Source organism: Hydra viridissima, unplaced genomic scaffold (assembly GCF_058129835.1).
Source record: "Hydra viridissima isolate aposymbiotic clone 2 unplaced genomic scaffold, HvirCarnegie_v1 scaffold_12, whole genome shotgun sequence".
NCBI lineage: Eukaryota > Metazoa > Cnidaria > Hydrozoa > Anthoathecata > Hydridae > Hydra > Hydra viridissima.
The window spans coordinates 4,587,327-4,613,377 of record NW_028324311.1 but is presented as its reverse complement, the minus strand read 5'-3'; the positions used below and the strand labels follow the sequence as shown (position 1 = coordinate 4,613,377).

Here is a 26,051-nt window from a genome sequence, read left to right as displayed (position 1 = left end):
GGATCCTTTTAAAGGATGCATTGAAATACCAAATCAGTGCATTATTAGAGAAAATGAATCGATTGTTGAAAAGATTTTTGGAGATGCTGATCAAAATGATTATTCTAAACGTGTGATTTTAACACCAACCAATTTTGATTCATTATCAATCAATGAAGAAGTGCTTGAATGTCTGCCGGGTGAAGTCAAAATTTATTTAAGTGCTGATCAAATTAATACTGATGACCCTAATGAAAGGAATAACTTTCCTGTTGAGTTTTTGAACAGCTTAACTCCTTCAGGTATGCCACCTCATTGTTTAAAATTGAAAATTGGTTGTGTAATTATGCTACTTAGAAATTTAGATCTCAAAGCTGGGTTATGCAACGGTCCTCGAAAATTTACTGTTTGTAGGTTGTGAGCACATTTTGTATGTATAACTTTATTTATTATTTTCATATTTTTTTTCATAGTTTTTGAAAAATATATCTGTCATTTAATATTGTTATAAAATGTGTTTATGTGAGTTATATAAAACCATATTTGTTTTTAGTTGTATATATGTTTAAATTATGTTGTTTCCATGTTTTCAAAGTGGTGTGACTTGGCATTATGTTGTGCAAGATTAATAACCTTGCCAGCCAAGCGGTGTACTTATAGCAGAGGTGTGACTTGGCAGCATTTAGTGCCAGGCGGTGTTACTGCTTTAGAGCTAGGTGTTGTCTAGCCTTTTTTAATTATTCTGGAAACACATAATAATGTCTGCTAATGTTTAGCGTAATGTGTATGAGAGAGTATGCAACCTTGATCTTTAAATCTAGGGTGGTTTAATGTCCTAAATTTGAAGTAATTGAATAACTAATATTGAACGTAAAAACAAATATACTTTTTTGTATTTATATGTTTAGTAAAAAGATAAATATAGTTAACTTTAAATTGGTTTTCTAATTTTGCATTTCATATTTTAATTTGGTTAGTTATTTTCGCTGGATTTTAGGATCAAGGGTGTAAATATTCTATTGTTATGTGTTATTGTTGTGATGTTTTGTGTTGATAGACTACTTGGCTTACCTTCACGTTGGTGTCTATTGTTAAAAATGAATAATAGGTAGTTTCATTATTGGAACTTACTGCTTTTATTTATTTACTTAAAGCCAAGACAACATTATGCTAAAAATGCAATTTATATCTTAATTTGATTTTTTTTTTTTTTTTTTTTTTTTTGAAGAATTGTTTATCTTTTTGTTCTTCGAAATAGATTCTATAGTTAGATTTTCGATAAATCTTTATATTAACTGCTATGTCAAAATAGGTTACTATAAATAGGTAAATCGATTTTCAGTTTTTATGTGGGTTTTTTTTTCTTTAAGATTTACGATTGACGCATTTATACGATTTATAAAAAGAAAACCTGATTACTTTTTATTGTAAATTTTTGTCAGTTAAAATGATATAAATATATGCAATTAGTTCAATTTTTTTTTAATTTTCTCTATTTTATGCCTAATAATATTTGATGTACGTAACTTAGGGGATCTTTTTAAACGGGGGATGAATATTGTAGTTTTGCGCATTTGTCAAATATCGAGTTACTTAAATTTTATACGGTGTTTAACTAATTAATTAGCTTAATTTTGAGGAAAGAAAAATTCTTATATATGTTAAATTCTTAAATCATTGTTTCACATTTTATTATTCTGGTAAAAGGTCTTCATCAAAAACTTGATTACTCTTAATAAAAATAGCTCTCTTCTCCTAACCACCATTAGGGCAAAAACGGGGAAGGGAGGTCCTTTATTAGCGTCAAAATATTTAAGAGAATTAAACTTCGAGTAACAAAAGGAATTTTTAGTAAATGGTAGCAAATTACCGTTTATTAAAAACTGTTGAAACAAAGAGGCCATATATAAAAATAGTCAAATTAGTGCTGTAAATAGTAATGGTCAAATGTTCAGTTGTTTTTAGTTAATTTATTTAGTTGTGTGCATTTAACGTTTTAAAGACAATTTCCTTTTTTAAAGAAACATGTATCAAGGGGATACCAAAAAGTTAATAATTCATGTATAATTAACGTTCGCTTAATATTACTCTTATTAATTAAAGTTCATGTTATAAAAAATATAACAAAAATTTAGCTTTTTTCGTCAATTTAAAGCATGATGAAGTGTTATTATTTTCTGTCAGTAACTAAAAACTTATTGTTTTGAACTTAGTAAAGTCGAGGAAAATGGTTCTGCCTTACACTGATATGACATATATCAGTTCTAAATTTCTCAAATAATGTTAAATAATTGGTAAATTATTTTACCTCCGCATACTATTTATTTTAATTTTACAGATGGTTTAATTTTTTAAATTTGAAGGCGTTTTTCTAAAAGGGTATTAATAATGATTTCGCAACTTTAAATTGTGTAAAACAGCCACCATAAAATAACAGACCGACCATAACCCGTATTACGGGTTGCTTTTTGCTAGTAATTATAAATACAGCAAAAAAGATTAAAAAAATGCATTTTTTCACATCTTTTCAAATAAATTCAAACACAATCCACAGAATAAACATTAAATAATTGCATTTTACTGTTTTAATAGGTACACAATCTTATGAAAGAAATACTTTCATGTCTTATCAACTCATTCAAACACAATTTACAACTTTAAGGCAACCATCTATGTCTGCATATATTTAAATGAAGTATTTAGAAATTTACAATGATATCTCCTGATAATAATAACTCCAAAACCTCAACAGGAAAGTCTTTCTTTTTTGAAGTGCAGGTTTGCCCCAAAGATGCTATGACAGGATCAGATGAGCATAGAAATCTTTTCAAAATGTCCTCGTTTGCCATACATCTTGAAGCTTTTCGAGCATGACGTTCACGAAACCGTATGAAAAATTTTTTTGTTGCCTCCTGTGCTTCTTCACTCATCATTCCAATTGACAGTGAGATTCAGCAGTTTGTGGAGGCTTTGTGGCATTAGTACCATGGGTACAGTTTCACAAACAATTTTGCAGTTTCTGTATACATCATGGTAAACTTTTCAGTGTTTATTTCATAGCCACTTGATATGCTTGACAAAATAATGTGCAGTTTTAAAATTAGTTCCTTATTGATACCTGTTATATTTGCAAAAGAAATGGCATCAGTAGATGCTCGTCGAGAAGTGTTGCCATCATTAGATGTACCAGATCCTCCAGACTTTGGTTGATCAACAACAAGGCCCATTTGTTGAAGAAAAGCTTGTTGGATGTGAGACTTTGTTTCAGCAACTTGTGCTTTGTCTTCTGCTGTTCTTGCTTTCCACTTTTTGATAGGCAACTTGTAACCAATATGCGGAAAACATTCAAAACATCGAATCCAGCAATTCAGTGTAGATAAACCATACTGCAAGCCTTTTGCCTGGTAATTTCTTACTATGCAGGCATCAATGTTGTTCATCTCTTTTGGTGAGCATCCACAGATAGAGCAACACTGACTTGAGTTAGTGGCCTCAGATAAAGCTGTGTGTACTTTTCCATCATTCATTGTTATTTCAATCATATGCTTTACTTGAAGTACTTTTCCATTGTTTAATATAATTTTTGTACAATTTGAATTCCTTATTTCTTCTTTTAGTTGAACTTCTTCAGATATTATAATATCTTTAGACTCTTTTTCAAACTGAAAACGCAAAGGGCGACAATACAGAGTTGATGATGGTTTTAGGTTTCGCCACAAAGTTGTCTTTTTTCCACCAGCAAATGAGCTCAAGTCAAGTGGTACTATGCAAGTTAAAAACAATGACTCTTCTATTTGTATTTTACGGATACCATCTTTAGACACTGTTTGCTTATAGACACTTTGTCCTGTTGAGCCATCAAATCCTGCTTTGTGTCTTAAAGTAGCAAATATGGTTGTATCACCAGCAACTGTTTCAATAACTTCATTCTGTACTTGACATAGTCTTTGTGCAGTGTGGTCGACCAAGCTCTGCATTGAGATTTTAGCAAAAAAATCATCCATCTTTATTTCATTTTGATAGCAAGATAATTTTGCTGCCTTTATTATGTGATATGAAGGATAAAGTTCACAGTTTTTTCTCAAAGCAGCATTTCGATGTAGTTGATATCCATCTTTGGTCATATTGGTATCTAAAAGTAAAGCTAGAGCCTCATTGCCAGAGAGTTTTTGAGATATTTTGTTACTATTGTCAAAAATTCTCTTTACTGCATGTACCTCATCAAGTTTATTTTCTTTTTTAAGAGAAACTTTTGCTGCAAAAAGTAGTTCACTCGATGAATTCCCATGTTGTAGAGAGTTGGTGCGCCTGTACTTTGTTCGAAGTGAACAGTCATCAAAATTCTCAATTGAAGGCCTGTCACGTGTATCTTGTTTCACAGGAATATCAGTAAAAACATCAATCTCTGTCTGTAGCCACTCTTTATGCTTTTTTTCGAAACAAATACGGTTACCTTTTAAGTCCTGCCATCTCTTTCTTATATGAATTAGCAATGTTTTCAGCTTAGGGTTAGGGTTTACCAGATTTATACCATTGATAACATCCTTTTAAACACCATGGTCAGAGATTTTTAATTTTTTTTCTAGCATGTAGGTATATATATAAATGTATTTCATTTTAACCTATAAATTCTAAAATACATTCATTAGAAATCATTTAAATGACAGTATATTTATGCCTAAAAGTTTAAAGATGATGTGTTTTATTTTTAATTAAAAAGCCAAGTGATTAATTAAAAATTAACTAATTAAAAAAACTCGTGATTTGTTTGTCGCGGGCAAAATTTTAGATATAACCTGCCATCTAAAAGTTGATTTGTGGGCAAGGTGGTGCTTTTTTGAAGCTAAAACTAACTTTAAATTATAATATATATACTTAGTAAAGATTTTAATGCATTTTCAGACTGGAGGATATTGGAGGTTTTTTTAATTAAATAAAGTAAGCAAAAATTTACACTAAATAAACCTGTAAACACACATCATCTTAAAAATTAAATAAAACTTCTTACTTACAAGCAAAAAATTTGCAAGGAAGTTATTTTGTTTCAAAGAGCGAAAATAATTTTAATTAAAAAATAGTTTACGGTTTCTGTGTAGTAACACATATTTTATTAATTTTTATTTTAAAACTTACAAATCTGGCAAAAAAAATTAACTTCAACAGGCCATATAAAATTTAATATAAAAGCTAGTGACTAAAAAATATCTTTTTTTTAAAGCTTGATAAGTATGGAAAACAACTATTACCATTAAACCTACGTTGAACAAAATCTTTTTTTTTTTAATTTTGGCACAACTTGACCCACTGTGCAATGCTTCAGGTGCACCAACATAACGATAATCTAAAAAAGCGTTCACTTCATCATGATTAATTTGTTCATTTATTAAAATGTTGGCACAGTCGTGACCCTTATATATATATTTGCATAAATGTTTAACAGCCTAATAGACATGCAAGCTTCAACATCAATGTGAGCTTGATATTTCTTTGATAACCATGGATTGTAAGGTACCACCCAGTGGTTATCTACATTGTTACCTTTACTATTGATAACCAATGATTCCAAAATATTTTAGAGCAAAATCATGTAGTAAACAGCGGTAAAGACAAAAAATCATATTGAGATAAAACAAATTGTATATATGCCAAAATAATTTGTATTGGCTTTTAGTGAATGATTAAAAGCAGTGATTTTTAATAAAAATACCTATTTACCATTTTTAACAAAAGGCACTAACATGAAGATAAGCCAAATGTCTACTAACTCAAAAGACAACAAAAAAACATCAAAGCAACAACATACAACAATAGCACACACCATAAGTTTACATAATATGTATATAATATAACTTAAGTAAGATAACATTCATATATAACAAAACATAAGTAACAGCATTACGCAAAATGTTATTAAAATACATTATTATGTATTTTTAGAATAATTTTTTTAATAATAAAGGCTTGAAAACAGCTAGACCTAAAGCACACTGTTGTAAAAAATGACCAAAAACTACTTTGAGCTGACCCGAGAAAACCGCTTTGACAGGGTGAAACTACAATGTTTCCTGACTCTAAAAATGTAAAATTTGAAATCTAACTATTTCGTCCAAGAAAATAATTTTGATTTTTAGTTTTTAGTACTTTGCACAATAGGGCAAAATGACAGCTTTTCAAATTTTGCATTTTTACAGCATTCAAAAACTCTCCAAAATTAGCATTTATTACTCTAAAACATAACAGTCTATATAGCAAGTATAATTTGTATTTATTTTAACTCAGAAGATAAAATTTTACCTACAGTTTCATGGTTGAACTATATTATAAACATTTTGTTGCATCAAAATTGTAAATAAGCTAAAAATTCCGGGAATAGGCAGTGAACATGTTTGTTTTAAGTTTTGCATCAAAATTGTAAACAAGCTAAAAATTCCGGGAATTGGCAGTGAACATTAGGGGTGTTCAAAAAAAAAAAATTTCGAAAACGCGAATACACAACAAGCTAATTTTGGGGCAAATGTAAAAAAAATACGATTACAAAAAAAAAAAGTCAAAAATATTGAGATTTACCTTGTGCTCAAGCGTCAAAACCCCCCTAAAAATGCCCCAAATAGTACCCTCGTAGCAAGGCTTTGAGCACAAGGTAAATCTTAATATTTTTAATTTTTTTTTTTTTTAATGTGCTCATAATAATCTATACTTTTTTTTAAAATTGATGTGTATCCGTGATTTTTCTTAAAAGTTCTTTAAATTTAAAACGATTTTATGCAAAAAAACGAAAATATGCGCATTTAACAAAAAAGAATGCGCAATAATTCGTACTTATTTTATTTGTTTATATTCACATTGTTTGGTTTTTTAATCATTAATGTTTCTTTTGTTATTTGATTTGTGTACTTTGTTTACATTTTTCTTTTGTTCTCACTTAATAAACAATTATATTACCTGTCTAAAACTTGTAAAAAGAAAAAACTGACAATTGTAAATTAACGTTAATGTATATTGCGAAATTCTGCAGTAAACATTATAGTTTCATCTCATATTTTGAAATTAGTGAACGTCATTTCTTTTAAAATAGTTTTAAAAATTATAATGGACAATTTAATAGAAAACAAAGGAGAGTCACAAAAAATGAAAGTTTCAAGTGCAAATAAAAGTAAGAAACTATTAAAAAGTGGCAATGAAAAGCGAAATATAAAAATGAAAAGAAACAAACATTTTATTATTGAGAAAGTGAAACCAGCAATACCAAGTAACGAATTTGTTTTGAGCTTTTTTTAATTTTAAATATCTAGTTTAGGATATAAGACTATAGTTAATAATGTGAAATCTTATGACTATAAGATTTCACGTTGTACAAGAGCAAACTCAACCTGAATATTTTTGTTATTAACTTTAGTTGATCAACTGCCAACTGGATTAGATATTTTACAACACATAGCTTTTAATAAGTCGACGCTTTCTAAAACCTCAAAAAATTCAATGATAATTGCATGCTCGGTAAAAAAAGACAGAAAATACGAGAGATGTGTTGAACTGCATTGTAGGTGTATTCTAAGCAAAATCAAGGGTCCCTGGCTTAAAGCTGGATTCCCTCTTCAATCAGATAATAACTTGATACAAAAGCTGAATAAGTTGAACAAAAAATATTTGAATTTGAAAAAAAACATGCACAGGAGGTCGCCTTTAGAATTAAAAAAGCAACAAGACTTTAGAAAAGAGCTGGGAAAAATCTTTTGGGCAGGAATAGCTGACTTACAAAACTGGATAAAGAAGGACAAGAATAGATCAGACCTAGATAGGAAAGAGGACCTAGATTTTTTTATACGATCAAGAACACAACAGAAAGTTATTTCTAGGGCCTGAAGACAAAAAATATAGCGAGAAGGTATTATATATTATAATATAAATCCATATTATAAACCTTTTTTCTGAATTTAAAAACTCTTCTATCATTGCTCACTCTTCTCCAATTTTTCATTGGTTTTTATTTTGGGTACATTAATTTTTATTTTATAATGTATGCTGTTTAGATTTCGGAGAATACAAGAAAGAGAAATCCATCTATAAAAAATGCTGCTAAATCAGTAGAAGTAAGTTCAGAGTTAGAATTTGGTACGGACACCAGCGAAGATTCATCTTTTGATTCCGATTTTGAACCAGGATATCGGCGTTCTATAGAGTCAAGTAGTCTTATAAAAGCTGAGATCCCAAAAGATATTATTTCTGGTAATGTTGCTCTTATTGCCACAATTACTGATATTTCTCCAAACGTTTTGACAAAAGTTACTGCTGCAATCCTTGATAGTTCTGGGGTTGATCTTACAAATGTAAATTGCAGCAGGTCAACAGCATCTAGAAAGATGAAACAAACAGCTCATGAAATGGCAGTTATTGCTAAAGAAGATGTCGAACTTAGCATCCGAGCTTCTCCCTACCCATGCATTATACATTTTGACGGAAAGACACTTTTTGAAATTAATAATGGAAAAAAATTAAAGCATGATAGACTTGCGGTTCTGGCAACTATTGATAATGACTCCCATCTTCTCGGAGTTACGCCATTACCCTCTTCATCTGGAGAAGATCAGTACAATGGTGTAATGAAAGTCTTAAAAGAGTACAATCTCGAATCAAAGATTGGATTACTTTGTTTTGATACCACATCAAGCAATACAGGAATACATAAAGGATCTTTAATAAGAATATCTACTGAGTTAAATAAGTATCTAATTCTTTTAGCTTGCAGACATCATGTTTCTGAGTTGAGAATCACACACTTTTGTGAGGCTATAACAAATGAAAAAACTACGGCCCCCGATAACCCTTTGTTTAAACATTTCAAAAACTTGTTTGAGCAGCCTAATTTTGAGTACAACCCATCTATGTTAGTAAAATTTGGTTGGGAAGAAATTAAAGGAACCGTTGTTGAAAAAGCTGCTACAGAATCTCTTGAGTATTGTAGATCTTACTTATTGAGAAATAATATTGTACGGGAAGATAGAAAAGAACTTGCAGAGCTAGTGGTCAGCTATCTTTCTCCTTCTATCATTAAAATTCGAAAAACTGGAGCGGTTCATCATGCAAGATTTCTTGGGAAATCTATATATTATTTAAAAATGCAAATTCTTTCAACTCAAATTGATTTTATTCAAAAAAATAGAGAACATATTAAGGTAATAACTGAATTTATAGCTTGTTTTTATGCAAAGTGGTACCTGCAATCAAATGATACAATCAAAGCTCCTTTTATGGATGTAACTGCTATTCATCAAATGCATCAGTATAAAGCAGTATGTGCAGAACCATTTGCTGTTGATGCTGTGTTGAATTCTTTATTTAAACATACATGGTATCTTGACTCAACTCTGATTCCTTTAGCCTTGCTGGATGATGGTGTTGCACTCGAAGAAAAGAAAAAAATTGCTGCTGCAATATTATCATTTCCAAAACCTAAGTCATGTTACTTTAAAACTGAAAATAAGCAAAAAAAAGATATAGGAAAATTGTTGAAAATTGAACTTAACATTCATCAGCAAATTCCTAGCTTAGCTTCTTTGGTTGATGAGTTCTCTTGGTTAATGTTTGATATGATCGGAATAAAAGATCAACGAGTTGATGATTGGCTGACCTTGCCACCTCAGTATTGGCACACGCAATCAACATATAAATTATTTTTAAATTTTGCAAAAAGTATTGTTTGTGTAAACGACCACGCTGAAAGGGCAATTGGAATGATGCAACAATTTGTTCACCGCTACAGAGACGAGGAAGAAAAACAAAATAGGCTTATTGCTGTGGACAAAACTCGCTCAATTTTTAAGGCATCAGGCAGTGAATCTTTATTAACCAAGAAACAAAATAACAAAGTTATAAGCAAGAAAAGAATCGCAAAGGGATTACTTAGCTTACGCTCCAAAATTCAGAAGATAGCTTGAACTATTATATTTATATTAAAAAAATATTTTTTAAAGATACAAGTTGCACGTAATTTAAGTTTGTATCATTCAATCAACCTATAAAAAAAACGTTTTTCTAAAAAGCTTAATACAAATAAAATGAAAACCAAACACTGTGAATATAAACAAATAAAATAAGTACGAATTATTGCGCATTCTTTTTTGTTAAATGCGCATATTTTCGTTTTTTTGCATAAAATCGTTTTAAATTTAAAGAACTTTTAAGAAAAATCACGAATACACATCAATTTTAAAAAAAAGTATAGATTATTATGAGCACATTAAAAAAAAAAAAAATTAAAAATATTAAGATTTACCTTGTGCTCAAAGCCTTGCTACGAGGGTACTATTTGGGGCATTTTTAGGGGGGTTTTGACGCTTGAGCACAAGGTAAATCTCAATATTTTTGACTTTTTTTTTTTGAATTCGTATTTTTTTTACATTTGCCCCAAATTTAGCTTGTTGTGTATTCGTGTTTTCGAAATTTTTTTTTTTTGAACACCCCTAGTGAACATGTTTATTTAAAGTGTTTCACTTATCAGTTGTGTGAGAAAAATTTCAAAATGCCAAATTTTTCAAAAAATCATGAAGATTGTCGGAAATCTGTCTGTGTCTTGTGTCTGAAGAAGTGCTCTCGAGAGTTGACACAGTTCCTTGTTGAAAAGATCCTCAAGCATTACCATACAAGTCTTGATTTGACTGATACCAGAGTGCCAAGAGGCATTTGTGACTCATGTCGAACAATTCTTCGGAGAAAAGATGAAGGAAAAGATGTTAACCTGCCACCTTTGTTTCCTTTCTCATCTATAAAAGTTAGACCACCAACAAGAGATCAAGGTTGCAACTGTCTTATTTGTCAAGTTGGACATTTGAAGTTGAATGAGAAGAGCCCAGTGGACTATTCTAAACCTGTGGAAGATTGTACCCCTCAAAGATGTGGTGATTGTTTGAGTCTAGTTGGAAGAGGTCTGCCACATCAGTGCACTCCATTCACTTTTAGAGAGAATCTCAAGCAGCTAGCTACAGCTGATCCACTCGCTGCAGAGCAAATAGCTACTCAAGTCATCTCTACTAAACCTTCCACACCTGGTGGTACTGCCAAAATATCGCTTCCTAAAGGTGGCCCACCACTTAGAGTTAAAACAGGTGATACTTTTATATATACATATAAAGATGGCAGGTTCAGAGGGAATACCTTTAATTTTAAAACTTAAAATTACAAAAAGTGTTAATATAATTTCATTTTTAGGAAGCTCAAGTGCAAGAGCTCTTTTTCCTGAACCCAGCATCAAAACTGAAGATCTTGTACAAGTTCAGCTAAACACAGGACTGTCCAACCTTGGCATGAAGAAATTGGCATCAACCATCAACAGAGTCAGTGACACCAAGATTGTGGAGACTAGTTTTCTAGCTAAGTTTGAAGCCATTGGCAAAGAGTTGTCTGAGTTTTTTACTCAAACCAGCATCCAAGTTTTATCAGAGAGTAACTCCACTGACTTTGCGGTTGTGCATTGCAAGGATCTTGCCGAGCTTTTGAATGAAGTCCTGCTTTCTCGAAGAGTTTTCCAGAATCATATTGTCAAGTTGGGAATTGATGGAGGTGGAGGATTTCTGAAAGTTTCTCTTGGCATCATGGAGTTGGATTCTCACTGTGATTCAAGGTCACCACCACGGAAAAAACCTTTAACTCAGAGGACTGCCAAAGACAGTAGTGTAAAGCGTCAAATGCTTGTGGCTTTATCAGAAGGGCTACCAGAAAACTTTGAAAATGTGAGGCAGATCATGGCTCTGAAGGCCACAAAGGATGTTGGCAAGTTTCATGTCGCATGAGACAACAAAGTTAGACAAAGTCAACTTTGTTGTCTCATGCGACATGAAACTTGCCAACATCCTTTGTGGCCTTCAGAGCCATGCAAGTACTCACCCTTACTCTTGGTGCAACACAGAATCAAAGCATCTTTCTCAATCAGGATCTTTGAGGAACCTAGGCTCACTTGTTGCCTGTTATCAAGAGTTTGCTAAGCCTGGTGGTGATATCAAAAAGACAAGATCTTTTGGCAATGTAGTGCATGAGCCTTTGCTATCTGGTTCTGAAAACAAACTCATCTTGGAGCTCATACCACCAATGGAACTCCATCTTCTCCTTGGTGTGGTCAATCACATGTACAAAGCCATGACAGAAGTTTGGCCCAATGTTGTCAAGTGGCCCTTAGCTCTTCACATTCAACAAGAATCATACCATGGTGGGCAGTTTGCAGGGAATGCCTGTCACAAGCTTCTCAGCAATCTTGACCTCCTTCAAAGAATTGCAGAGACTGAGTCTGCTTTTCAAGTCTTTGGAATCATTGATGCCCTTCGAAAGTTTAAGTCTGTGGTGACAGCATGTTTTGGTATGGTTCTGGAGGATGACTTTTCTGAAAAAATTGATCGCTTCAGAGACTCATATTTGGCAATCATGAACATCAGTGTGACTCCAAAAGTTCATGCTGTTTTCTTCCATGTGAAGCAATTCATTGAGATCAAAAGGGCTCCCTTGGGGATCTTTAGTGAGCAGGCAACAGAATCAATGCATCATAATTTCAGCTCACATTGGCAGAGATACAAAAGAGACCGCAATCATCCTGAGTATGCAAAGAGGCTTCTTTCATGTGTTGTGGACTACAACAGTAAGCATTTGTGAAGAATCAAATATTGAGAAGAATTTATTTTATGTACCATTTGCTCTTTATGTGTTTAGAATCAAGAGGTTGTTTTTGTGTTTTGGCTTAGAATAACTAAAAGAATTATTTAAGAAAGTGTTAATTATTTCCATCTTGTTAATGAAAAACTATATCAGTTGTGTCAGAATAAACTATTATTCAAGTGAATTTTAGACAGTTATGTTTTGGAGTAATAAATGCTTATTTTGAAGAGTTTTTGAATGCTGTAAAAATGCAAAATTTGAAAAGCTGTCATTTCGCCCTATTGTGCAAAGTACTTAAAACTAAAAATCAAAATTATTTTCTCGGACGAAATAGTTAGATTTCAAATTTTACATTTTTGGAGTCAGGAAACATTGTAGTTTCACCCTGTCAAAGCAGTTTTCTCGGGTCAGCTCAAAGTAGTTTTAGGTCATTTTTTACAACAGTGATATGTATGTATATATATATATATATATATATACATATATATATATATATATATATATATATATATATATATATATATATATATATATATATATATATATATATATATATATATATAGATATATATATATATATATATAGATATATATAGATATATATATATATGTATATATGTATATATGTATATATGTATATATGTATATATGTATATACAATATACACATATACATACAACCCTTCGAATTAGAAAAACTAAGGTTAGCAATAACTGTTGATTCTGCCTTTTTCTAATTTGAAGTTCATAATTTACCTGTTTTAGGTTGGTGTCAGATCAGCTAAAACAGTTTTTAATAAAAGTTTAGTTTTTTTATATTTCTTTATAAATAATTAAGAGAGGAAAAGTTTTGTTGTTATTGTTAATGTTTTGCAATATTCATGCGTTGGTGAAGGAGGGGAGGGGGTCTTAAATTTTATAATAAATAATGTGTATGTACGCAGAGGGGGTAGTTAAAAGCATTCAAGAGCGTACAAAGGTGGTGTCCTAAATAAGTGGTTTTACTGTGTATGTATTATATGGATGGCCCCTAATCTAAATTATATTATGAAAATTTTCTATTTTTTTATTGTTTAGATAATGTTTAAACAAAAAAAAACCAATCGATATGCAGCTCGATCAAACTTTATCAGAAAAAATGTTAAGAAGCATTTAGAAGAATTAGAAACTCCAAATAGTAGCTTGCAAATAAAATTGCAAGACTTACAACAAAACGAAAGTTTACTTTGCACTAGCAGCATTCAGAGTAAGCATACATAGTATATTTGCTAATTCTCACATTAACAGTGAAAAGTTATTTTAGTATATTATATAACGATTTTTATATTTTATATATCAAATTATTTAGAATATTTGGTAGACGAGAGCGAAGTTACAGATTTTGAAATTGTAGATGATCGATGTAAAAACGAAGCGATTGGTTTTGAGGGAGATACAAATAATGTTAAATTTACTAATGGTTCTTTCTCTCAATTGAGTTCATCTGATGAGAATGATGGCAATTACTATTACCCATCTTGTTCGAGTGAAGGTGATGCAAACGAGCATAATAAAAGTTTACAGGATTTGCTTGCAACTTGGTCTGTAAAACATAACATAAGACATACTGCTTTATCTGATTTATTTGTAATATTAGGTCGATATCATTCCTTACCAAAAGATGCTAGAACTGTTTTAAAAACTAAGAAGCTTGCTGATATAATCCCAATGTATGTTATCCACAACAATTGCGGTGAATATGTTTATTTAGGACTTGAAAAACAATTAATAAAATTATTGGAAAGTGCAAATAAAGTAACAACTTGTGGAGACTGTTGTTTGAAACTTCAGTTTAGCATTGATGGATTGCCACTATTTAAAAGTTCCGCAAAGCAATTTTGGCCAATACTTTGTTCAGTAAAATATGATGGAACTATCTATAAACCTTTTGTAGTTAGTTTGTTTTGTGGAAATAGTAAACCAATAACAGCGGAAGTTTTTTTTATCTGATTTCGTTGCGGAGGTTAAAAAACTTAAGGATCATGGATTTGTAGCAGCAGGTTCCTTTTTTACCATAGCTGTGAATGCTTTTATATGTGATGCGCCTGCTCGGGCATTTGTTAAAGGTATAACAAGCCACAATGGCTATTATGGATGCGTAAGGTGTATTCAAGTTGGAGAATATGTTGAAAGAAGAGTTACATTTCCAGAGTTTAATGCAGAAAAGCGAACAGATACCTCATTTATTAATCGTCAACAAAAACAGCATCATCAATAGAATATTATATCATCACTTCTGGAGCTTAATATTGGACATGTTTCTCAATTTCCTTTGGAATATATGCATCTTGTATGCCTTGGTGCGACTCGAAAATTATTATTGTATTGGCTTCGTGGCTCACGAAATGTTAAAATAAGCGTAGGAAATGCTGATACTATATCTAATAATATGATTAGCTTGGTAAATTGTATTTCTTGTGAGTTTTCCAGAAAACCAAGGTCTCTCAAAGAAATAAGTCGATGGAAAGCCACTAAATTTAGACTTTTTTTATGTTATGTTGGTCCGGTTGTTTTAAGAAACCACTTACCATCGAATATATACCATCATTTTATGCTTTTAAACGTTGCTATTTCAATACTAGCAAATCCAGATACTTCTAATAATTATTGTAATTATGCTGAAAAACTGTTAAAAATTTTTGTAAAGGAACTCTCAAGTTTGTATGGTCATAGTTCATTAAGTTACACAATGCATAGCCTTATTCATATATGTGATGATGTTAGGCTTTTTGGTGCTTTTGATAATTTTAGTGCATTCCCATTTGAAAACATGCTTGGTTCACTGAAAAAAATGGTAAGAACTGGCCGATTTCCACTCAGACAATTGTGTCAGCGTTTATCTGAGCAAAGTTTTGTTTTTTCAGATGAACCACCATCATTAAAACCTTCATTGTGTAAAACTTACCACCAAGGTCCAACCCTTACCTTTACAGGAATACAGTATAAGCAACTTAATTTTGCTGGTTGTTTTTTTTCCACTGAGAAAGCAAACAGATGTGCTATATTAAATGATGGAAAAATTATCGTAATTTGCAATATTATTGAGCATGATGGAATAATTATGATTTGTCGCATTTTTAAAATAAAGAAAATTTTTTACAGCTATCCATGTGAGTCATCAAAACTTAATGTTTTCAAAGTTGATCAGTTGTCAGAACAATATTCATATTTTCCGTTATCGTCAATCTTTAAAAAATGCTTATTGCTGCAGAGAAAAAATTATTTTATAGCTTTTCCTTTTCTTCATTGTTTAAAGTTTATTTAAGATTTTTTTAACATTTATATATAAAGATTTTGTTGTAATTTATTTAAAAAAATAATACATTATTATGCTTTAAAATGACTTATTAACTAATTTGTCTACAAATAAGTAGTTTTCATATATTTGATATATTTTTATACCTTAAGTATTTTGTACATAAACTTGATGAAATATATATAAAATACAAAAAAATGAATATAAGAACTAAGTGTATATTATAATATAGATTACTATGTATTACAATATAACATATAAGTTAGTAAAAATAGAAAAACAGCAAATATATATTAATTGTAATATCTAATTATAATATATTATATTATAATTATATATTATAATATATTATAAAACGATTATAATTATATATTAATATATTATTTATAATATATCAACAAGTTAATACTTATATATTAGTATTAATTATAATTAATTTGTTGATTAAAATTATGGCACTATATATATAGTGTCATATATATATTTAATTTATATCACACTATAGTGTCATATTTAATATATTGATTCAATTTTGAGATTTTGTATTTTCCTTTTTAACATTATTAACCAACAAATTAATTATAACTAATACTAATATATTAGCTGTTGTTCTATTTTTACGAATTAAAACTATAAATAGTACCATTATTAAATATATCTACAAATCAAATCAGTTTTTTTGGCAATATGGTCTGATATGTTATCCGAATGTTTTTGCAATATTTGTCACGATATTGGACCAATATATAAATATAATATTAGGTAAATATTGCTAAATGTAAACATTTTATATTGGGCCAATATTGTTGCCAACTTTGCGCCGATATTGCTAATAATATTGGACCAATATTGTAAAATAATATTGAACCAATATTGGCAACAATATTTGGCCAATATATAAATCTAATATTGGGCAAATATTGCTAAATGTAAACATTTTATATTGGTCCAATATTGTTGCCAATATTGCTCCAACATTGCTAACAATATTGCGCCAATACCGCGCCAATATTGTTTGCTACTTGGGATCTTGTCAAAACAGCATCCAGATTTGCCCAAAGATAGTAGAACCTTACTGAAAACAAAAAGCAGTTCTGACATTATTATCATTCAAGACATGTATGGGGAAAAAGCAGAGTTTGTTTATTTTGGTTTGAAACATCAGTTAACTAATTTACTAGTGTTTAACAACATTAAAAGCTGCAAAGTCAATTTATTGTTTAGCATTGATGGATTGCCTTTGTATAAGAGCTCGGGAAAACAGTTTTGGCCAATACTTTGCAGTGTTACACTTGGTGACAATATTTATAAACCGTTTGTAGTTAGTATATTTTGTGGCAACAGCAAACCAAAAAGTTCAGCTACTTTTCTAGCTAGTTTTGTAGCTGAATTCAATGTTTTGAAGGAACAAGGTTTATTTATAGATGAAAATCACTTTACCATACATGTTAAAGGCTTTGTGTGTGATGCACCGGCACGTGTTTTTGTTAAATGTATAAAAGGACATAATGGGTTTTATGGTTGTGAGCAATGCATTCTAAAGGGAACTAGGGTAGATAATAGAACTGTATTTCCTGATATAAATGCATTGAACAGAACAGATGCTTCATTTGCTTTATTCCAACAAGTTCAGCATCACAAACCAGATGCAGTATCCCCATTGTTAGAGCTTAATATTGGTCACATCTCTCAATCTCCACTAGAATATATGCATCTAGTTTGTCTTGATGCCACACGAAGATTACTTCTGCATTGGATTCGTGGAAAACGTGCAGTAAAAATAAGCACGCTAATTGCAGATATAATTTCAAATGGCTTGAAAAATTTTGCAGCTAATGGTACTGTTGAATTTGCAAGTAAGCCAAGATCACTAAAGAACATTGATCGATGGAAAGCCACAGAGCTTCGGTTATTTTTGTGCTACCTTGGGCATCTAGTATTACGAAGCCATCTTACCAATAATCTATACCAGTATTTTATGTTATTGCATGTTGCAATTAGTATTTTAGCTAATCTAAATATGTGTTGGACGCCTGTTGATTATGCAGAAAAGTTGTTAAACATATTTGTCATGCAAATGCCAGAATTATATAGCAACAGTTCCATAAGCTACACAAAGCATAGCCTTTATCACATTTGTGATGATGTAAGACAGTATGGTTCACTTGATGAGTACAGTGCATTTCCTTTTGAAAATGCTTTAGGGATTATGAAACAATTGTTAAGAAGTGGTCACATGCCACTGCAGCAATTGTGTCGGTGTTTGTCAGAGAGAGTTGATAGCAACACATGTTAGTCGCAAGTTTGAAAAGGATACACAGCAAGTTTGAAAAGGATACACAGCAACGGCCCTACGTTAGGATACTACGGAAAGCAATATCTAAAGGTTGAATATGCTGGTTTCTCATATTTTTCTGCAAATTCAAACAACTGTGCTTTACTTGATTATGGAAAAGTTGTCCTTATTGAAAATGTTATGATAATTACACGTGTTTTTGGACTAAAAGAAAATTTTTACACCTATCCTTGTGAATCTTCTTTGGTCAATGTTTTAGGAGTAAGTCAACTATCTGATCAATTTTTTGCTTTTCCTATAACTTCTCTACTGAAAAAATGCCTATAATTACCTAGAGAAAATTATTTTGTTAGTTTTGCTTTACTTCATTGGGGCCACTAAACATTCTTCCAATGTTAGGACGCTATTCTAAAGTTATATATCTTATTATTTTATAGAAAGAGATAATAATTTATTCAATAAAGTAGATTTTGCTTTCAAGTTGAGTTTAAGTTTACAGTAGTTTTTTTTATCTTAAAAAGCAAATTTATACAATTCACTGTACATTTACTGGAATATGCAAGTTAACAAACTCTTTTTTTATACAAAAATGAATATGAAATTAAATAGTACCGATTAAATTTTATTTTTTTTAGTGTTGCATCTCAGCGTAGTTAAGAAGAGATCCTAACGAATAGTGTTTCTTAAGCTTTATCTAAAATTTACGTTTTTAAACTATTAATGTTATGTATTTTTAAAAAGTAGATTATAGGCTTTTCATATATAATTTATTATTTTTTGTAAATCTTTTTTCAATCCAAGATTTAAACAAAATAAAACCACTTAAATATGTAACACGGAAGGGCAGCATAAAACAGTGCAAACAAATGTTTTAAGTATTATCAATCTGAAAATGTCTCTTTCATTCAAAAGTTTATAGTCTCCTTGTTTCCAGCATTAAAATATTTGATAAATCACCTCATAATTTACTTTTCCATATACCGTGAAAACATTTAAAACTCTTGCCCCATTCTAATTAGCTAAAACTTGAAACTCGTAGAAATTAAAATCACCAAACATTTAAAAACAATATAAAACAATGAGTTTCATGATTAAAAAAAATGAATCAATAAGAATGCACCCAAAAAAAAATAGAACCGAAACAGTTTTGTTTTTTTCGGCTCTTTATTTAATTACGCTGACCACACAAGTGTGGAACCACTAAATTTAAAAAAATACTTATTTAATTACATTACTTTTTTAATTTTTTTAATTTTTTTTTTAATTTATATACACATATTGTACAGTTAAGTTAAGGATGGCAACCAAGTTTAAAAAGTTTGCTGTTGCTGAATTTCTTGATGAAAAAAAAAAGGTATTTGTGCCATGGACGTTATCTGTTCGTCATGGCTGATCAGTGAAAGTTTTGTGCTCGCCAAATCACTTACGATCATCTCGCCTTTCAGCTGCATTTCGGGAAGCCACACTTACTCCTGAAAGTAACTGGAAACATCTGAAATTAAAAATTCTTTATTATTCTGGTAATTGTCGTTATTTACTGTCATTTTTGCTTGTTTTAGTGTTTAGTTTTGCTTTGTCTTTTAAGTTACATTTGTGCAAGATGCTAATAATAATGCAAGATATTGCTTTCCGTAGTATCCTAACGTAGGGCCGTTGCTGTGTATCCTTTTCAAACTTGCTGTGTATCCTTTTGTGAACAACTATATTCATCTTTACTTTATATATTTTTAGACAGTTATGAAACTGCTTTAGAACAGATGGAAGGATTAGAGTTTATATCTAGTGTTGAAAAGGCCGTTGAAAGTGACGACGGATTTCCCATGCCTCCAGCTAAAAAGTTAGCAGGTTGTAATGCTGTTCAATATATTGAGCCATCTATATCGAACCATTATCAAACAATATCTCCCTCTCCTGACCAGAGCTTGGCTACTGTTGTAGCTGCTTTAGGCACCCGATTTGCTGGTAAAGAATTACATAGATGGGTTATTTATTTGAATGTTTAATTGAATGTACTGTTTATACCTTTTTTTTCCTTTTTTTTGTGTGTTCTTAGATCTAATCTATTTACTTTTTATTTAAGTCATAGTCAGTCATTTTTATTTATGTCATTTTACATATTTTATTGCAGCATTTGAGAAAAAAAGTTTAGATCTGCTTGTCGGTATTCAATATGATTTGAAAAAAATAAATACTCGTCTAATCAATTTAGAAAAAGGTTTAGTGTTGCCTCCTACAGTTTGCAATCAGAGCATAGCAAGACCATCCCCACCAATGCAATGGAATTATTTGCCGGTTAGAGAGGAAAAAGATCTTCTAGACCTGGATGAAAAATTAAGGAATAAAGACACCTATGAATCTTTGGTATGTATCAAAGAATTAATATCTGTTAATAGTTTTTAGAAACAGTTCAATGTGCATTTAAAATTAGTATACCTTACATTTATATACATGATACATTTATTTTAATTTAGATATGGAATAAAATGCTTTATATAAAGTATACTTACTAAATTGTGTTGTGATTTTTATTTTTTATGCACAGTTATCTCATTTAGTAGAGCAATGAGTCTACTAATCTTAGAGTCATATGAAGCCCCACTTTAGCAACTTTAAGGTCCGCTTTTGTGTGTGGCAAAGACATCTGCTGGTGAATGAAAAATCTGTTAATATTGTATAACTGTGGGTAAGGGTATGAGAAGCTCATAAACCTAAAAGGAATTTCTATGGTATTTTTCCTAGTGTTATTATCACTTTATAAAACATTTATGAAAATTTGCCATCTTGATCTGCAAAACAGGTTGACCTCATGGGTCTATTAGTAACAAATTGCATTTTTTCTTCTATATCATATTTAAATATCACATTATATATAATCACATTGTCACATTTGGAAACCTGTATGAAACACACTCATTTATGTAACCATTCATCTTTTTCAAAATCAATTACATTTATATTTTCTTTTTTCTTAAATAATATTTGAGATTTTTTTTTATTATTTAAGATGAACTTCCTTGCATCGGTAGGAGGAGACGATTATAAGCAACTCACTACGGCAATCTTAAAACAGCTTATGGGCAAAGAAGTATGTTTGGTATATTTATTAATAGCAGAAAACAAAAGAAATCATTTTCGGCACTTACGTCATGCAAGGAGGTTATAGGTAAATTATATAATTATTTATCCTCTTATTCGTTTAATTTAAAAATTTAATGTGTCAAATTAAATTTTATTCATGTTTTATTTAACATTATTAAATTTAAATTTGTTTACAGCTGCCATAAAAAAAAAGTTTGAAAATGCTAATGACAAAAACATTTAAGAAAGAATGGGTGGCTTTCTGACCACGGCCATTGATAGAAAGAATAGAACCACAACTGAGCCACGTCCACTATTGAGCGATAAAAACGATTTTCGACAAGATATTGAAATTCAATGTCCACTATTTGATAGTGAGACTCTAATGCAGCAGTGTGTGTGCGTATATATATATATATATATATATATATATATATATATATATATATATATATATATATATATATATATATATATATATATATTTATATATATATATATATATATATATGTATATATATATATATATATATATATATATATGTATATATATATATATATATATATATATATATATAGAGAGAGAGAGAGAGAGAGAGAGAGAGAGAGAGAGAAAGTGTATTTAATTAACATTGATTGTTTTATTTTGTTATATTTTAGTTTTCTTTTTTTCAATTGTATCAGTTGGATATAACCATTAATAAATTTATTATTAGATTTTAAAAAATCTTGTTTTTTAGAAGGGTTCCTATAGTGTTGCCTCCTAGACTATAACTCAAGTTACAATCTAATAGACTTCGTTATTCCATTGAGTTAAACAATTAATTGCTTAACCCAAAAGAATAACGCAAACTGGTACAATAGTACAATATTTTAATAAAATACAATATTGTATTTTACTAAAATATGCATATTATAGTAAAAATTTATAACAGACAATACAATAGTTTACAATACTGGCATAATATTGTAAGCTATATTACGCCAATATTGGTCAGTATTAAATCCCCAATATTGGAGCAATATTATTTACAATATTGTGCCAATATTGTAAACTATATCGCGCCAATATTGCAATGTCAACATTTTGCCAATGTTGACATTACAATATTGGCGCGATATAGTTTACAATATTGCGCCAATATTGTTCGCTACTTGGGTACGAATCATTAACACGCACGTTAGTAATGATATTGGTTCGCCTTGTTGTATGCTTAATCTTAACTTTGTATTCTGTAGCTTAGATCATTGAAGAGTGTTTGAACTTTTAAAATAGGTTTTCTCAAAACTTGCAAAATGTGACTTGTCCGCTTTTCCCCCTGTGCCCTTCAATTGATAGTCAAAAATCGTTTTTCTTTTAACGTAAAATAATTGAAAATAGTTTATGAGTTTCGCTTTTTCTTCAAAGCTTACTCCTGAATGTCAAATACCTGCATTTTTTATGTTATAGAGTCGATAATCTTTTAAGAGTGTTTTACGTATATTGCCAGTAAAGCACCCTAAAGTTAGAGTGCCAAATGTTTAAGCTTGGATGAGATTTTGAATTGGTACCAATTTTTATCAATAGAAGAGTTTCTTCGCCGCCTTTACAGTTTCCTGACTTATAACGTTTTACCTAGGGGAGAATTACACACACTAAAATATTAGCCCGTATATCGACCAATTCCAAAACATCGCAAAATTATTCTTAAACTATTCTTATTTATAACCATATCGAAATGTCTTCAAAAGACTTTTTGATTTCTTTTGCAGAAAAAGAAAGGGAGAAGTTAAAACTTTCAACAGATTCTTTGAAATTTTCTTTTTTAGATTTTTTTTTTTTTTGTGAGTTAGACGTTTTTTTTTAAAAAATTAAATTTACATTTCACATTTGTGAGTTTTCCTTTTTGAAGTTTCCTCAGTAAAAGGAGAGGAATTCTCGCTTGACGTCCTGTAATGGTCGGTCGGTCAAATGACTAAAACGCAACTTAAATGTGACAGTCAAAAGTCTGACCTAACTGCGACGTCAGTATCTGACCTCAAAAAGACGTTCCTTAGACGTCCGATGCTGACTTTTCTATAGAGAATTTTTTTGAAACAGAATTTGCCATACGGCTTAATTAAGCCGCATATATATTACCTTAAGGTAATATATAGCAAGTCTTTAAAGGTTTTAATTAAATTTTAATTATCACTTTTAATTAAAAGGGCTTTTTCAAAGATCAATCTGTTAAAGGTTTATAAGGCTAGTTTGTGTATTTGTGATTTTTGTTCGGATTCCATTATTCAGATTTATAATAAATGTTTGGTTCCTTACTTGTTACAACGAAAGAAAGGTAAACGGGGAATATCAGACTCATTTTAATGATTTGACATTTTATGATCATGAGATTTTTTAAAAACATTTTCGAATGTCCCCTTCAACTTTTGAAAAACTTTTAAAAATTGTGGCTATTGATATAACAAAAACTAATCCGAAAATGCGTAATCCTATTTGTGCACAAGAAAGACTTGCGATAACAGTAAGGTATTAGGCAACTGGGGATGCCTACACTAAAATAGCGGTTAATTATCGTATGTCACTAACCACTGTTCGTAGAATAGTTTATGAAACTTGAAATGCTATTTGGAACAATTTGTTACGAGGATACGTAAAAGCGCCTATTTCTGAAACTGAGTGGGAAAATATTGCACACGAATTTGAAACAAGATGGCACTTTCCACATTGTGTTGGTGCCATTGTTGGTAAGCATGTTCAAATGTTTGCTCCGAATCGATCAGGATCAAGCTATTTTAACTATAAAAAGACACATAGTATAGTATTTAAGGGTGTCTCTGAAGCGAAGTACAGTTTTATTTTGGAAGTTATTGGTGATAGTGGCAGGCAAAGTGATGGAAGTGTTTAAAACAACAGTCAATTAGGATTTGCTACTGAGAACAACATTTTAAAAATTCCAAAAGAATCAAAACTATCTGATAACTCTCAAAAAGTTTTGCCCTATGTTTTGCATTTGGATTAAAAAGACACATGATGAAACCCTATCCTTTTAAAAATCTTTTAACTGATAAACTTGTTTTAAACTACACTGTAAAAAGTAAGGGTTCTTATCGGTTCTTTAAAAAACTTTTTGGTTCTTAATGTTGCCCTTAAGGCCACGCGGTTAACCGAACCGAACCGTTCTTTCGGTTAAAACCGAACTAAGAAAACCGAATCGAACCAAACCGATAAAAATATTTTAAATAATCAACCGAACTGAACCGAAACCGAAAAAAGCTGAAAAACCTATATAAAAATTTCAAAAATTATAAAACTTAATTTTATATTTTTTTAATAAACTTTATTTATGAAAGTTTAGTATTATTAAACCACAGAAAAAAAAATAAGTCAAAAAGATGAGATTGTAAACATAACTCCAAAATAGTCGTAAACAGTTGCCGCAAAACTATATCAAATGCTGCGGACCAAGAAGAATATTGGCTATTAACAGTTTTTGATACCATTGTACTGTAACATGTGAGTAAATTGAACTTTTTTTCTAAACTGTTGTAATTTTTTATTTTACTTAAAAATTAAAATATATTGTATAATATTTTTATTATAAGAACGTTGCTTTTTAATTTAGATAAATAATAAAACAAATAAGTTTTACTGTTTAACATATATTTATTTTTCATAATAGCTTGACAAACATACAAACAATTGTAAACTTTAAATTTGAATAAGCCTTCAATTAAATTTATTTGTGAATATACTTTAAATATAATTTGTGATTTACTTTGTCTTTAATCTAACTTTAACAATTTCTAATCTTATACTACTTGTTATCAACTTAGTTATCTACTACTTGACCAAAACAAATATGTATATATGTTTATTTTATTTAATTTTTTTTTAGTCCGGTCATACAAGCAATTTATACTTTATTGAAATTGAAGATGCCAAAAGAAAGGTGCATGCGAAGAACTTGGAATTAAGGCCAAGAAATTGATTGTTCCGTGTACAACACGATGGAATTCTGAGTACATGTGCATAAAGTCAGTCCTTCAACTCAAAGAAGCGATCAAAACACTTGCAAAATCAAATGAAAAATTTGAAAGGTCATGCCCCTCAGATGATCAATGGAAGACATTAGAATGCAGCATGCCGTTTCTTGAAAAAATTTACAACATTTCAGTAGGTTTATCAGCTGATAAAAGACCAACAATCCAAGATGTAATACCTGAATTATACTCCTTACACCAAGAACTACTTGCCCAGCAAAATCACAAAGACAAAGCAACAAGAATTTTTATAAAAATGCTGATAAGTGAACTACAGGAAAGATATCCTCTCAATGGTGCTGAGCAGCTGATTAATTGTTATGCTAATTTTTTAGATCCGCGTTACAAGGGCCTGCATTTAATTGAATATAAAAAAATTGATGATATAAAAGAAGCATTATTGACGCAGGAAAAAGCAAAAAAAAAAGAAAAACTTCCAATCACAAGTAGTAAAATAGACAATGAAAGCAATCCAAATACTAAAGTTAATCACCACGAGTTGCTTAAAGAAAGACTAAAACAAGATATTTCAGCACGCAGCGCTTCGACGACAACTAAATTGAGTTTAGAAATTGAGCATTATTTAGGAGCCGAAACAGCAGACGAAAAAACAAATGTTTTAGAATGGTGGAAAATAATGAAGTTACAGTACCCAATTCTATCTGATTATGCACGAAAATACCTATGTATAACAGCAACTTCTGCAACATCAGAGAGAGTTTTTTCAACTGCCGGTAATGTCGTA

The 26,051-nt window shown here is 30.4% G+C and overlaps 1 protein-coding gene and 2 pseudogenes across 1 annotated transcript; all 3 read left to right on the top strand.

Annotated features, from left to right (window-relative positions):
- Positions 1 to 6,622: 6,622 nt before the first annotated feature.
- On the top strand, positions 6,623 to 9,914 carry LOC149880903 (uncharacterized). The gene has a single exon (XM_090067902.1). The coding sequence runs from the start codon at positions 8,340 to 8,342 to the stop codon at positions 9,912 to 9,914; it is 1,575 nt and encodes a 524-aa protein (XP_089924028.1). The 5' UTR covers positions 6,623 to 8,339.
- Positions 9,915 to 13,579: 3,665 nt separating this feature from the next.
- Positions 13,580 to 16,173, top strand: LOC149880902 (uncharacterized; annotated as a pseudogene).
- Positions 16,174 to 16,930: 757 nt separating this feature from the next.
- LOC149880901 (uncharacterized) lies at positions 16,931 to 18,589 on the top strand (annotated as a pseudogene).
- Positions 18,590 to 26,051: the final 7,462 nt, after the last annotated feature.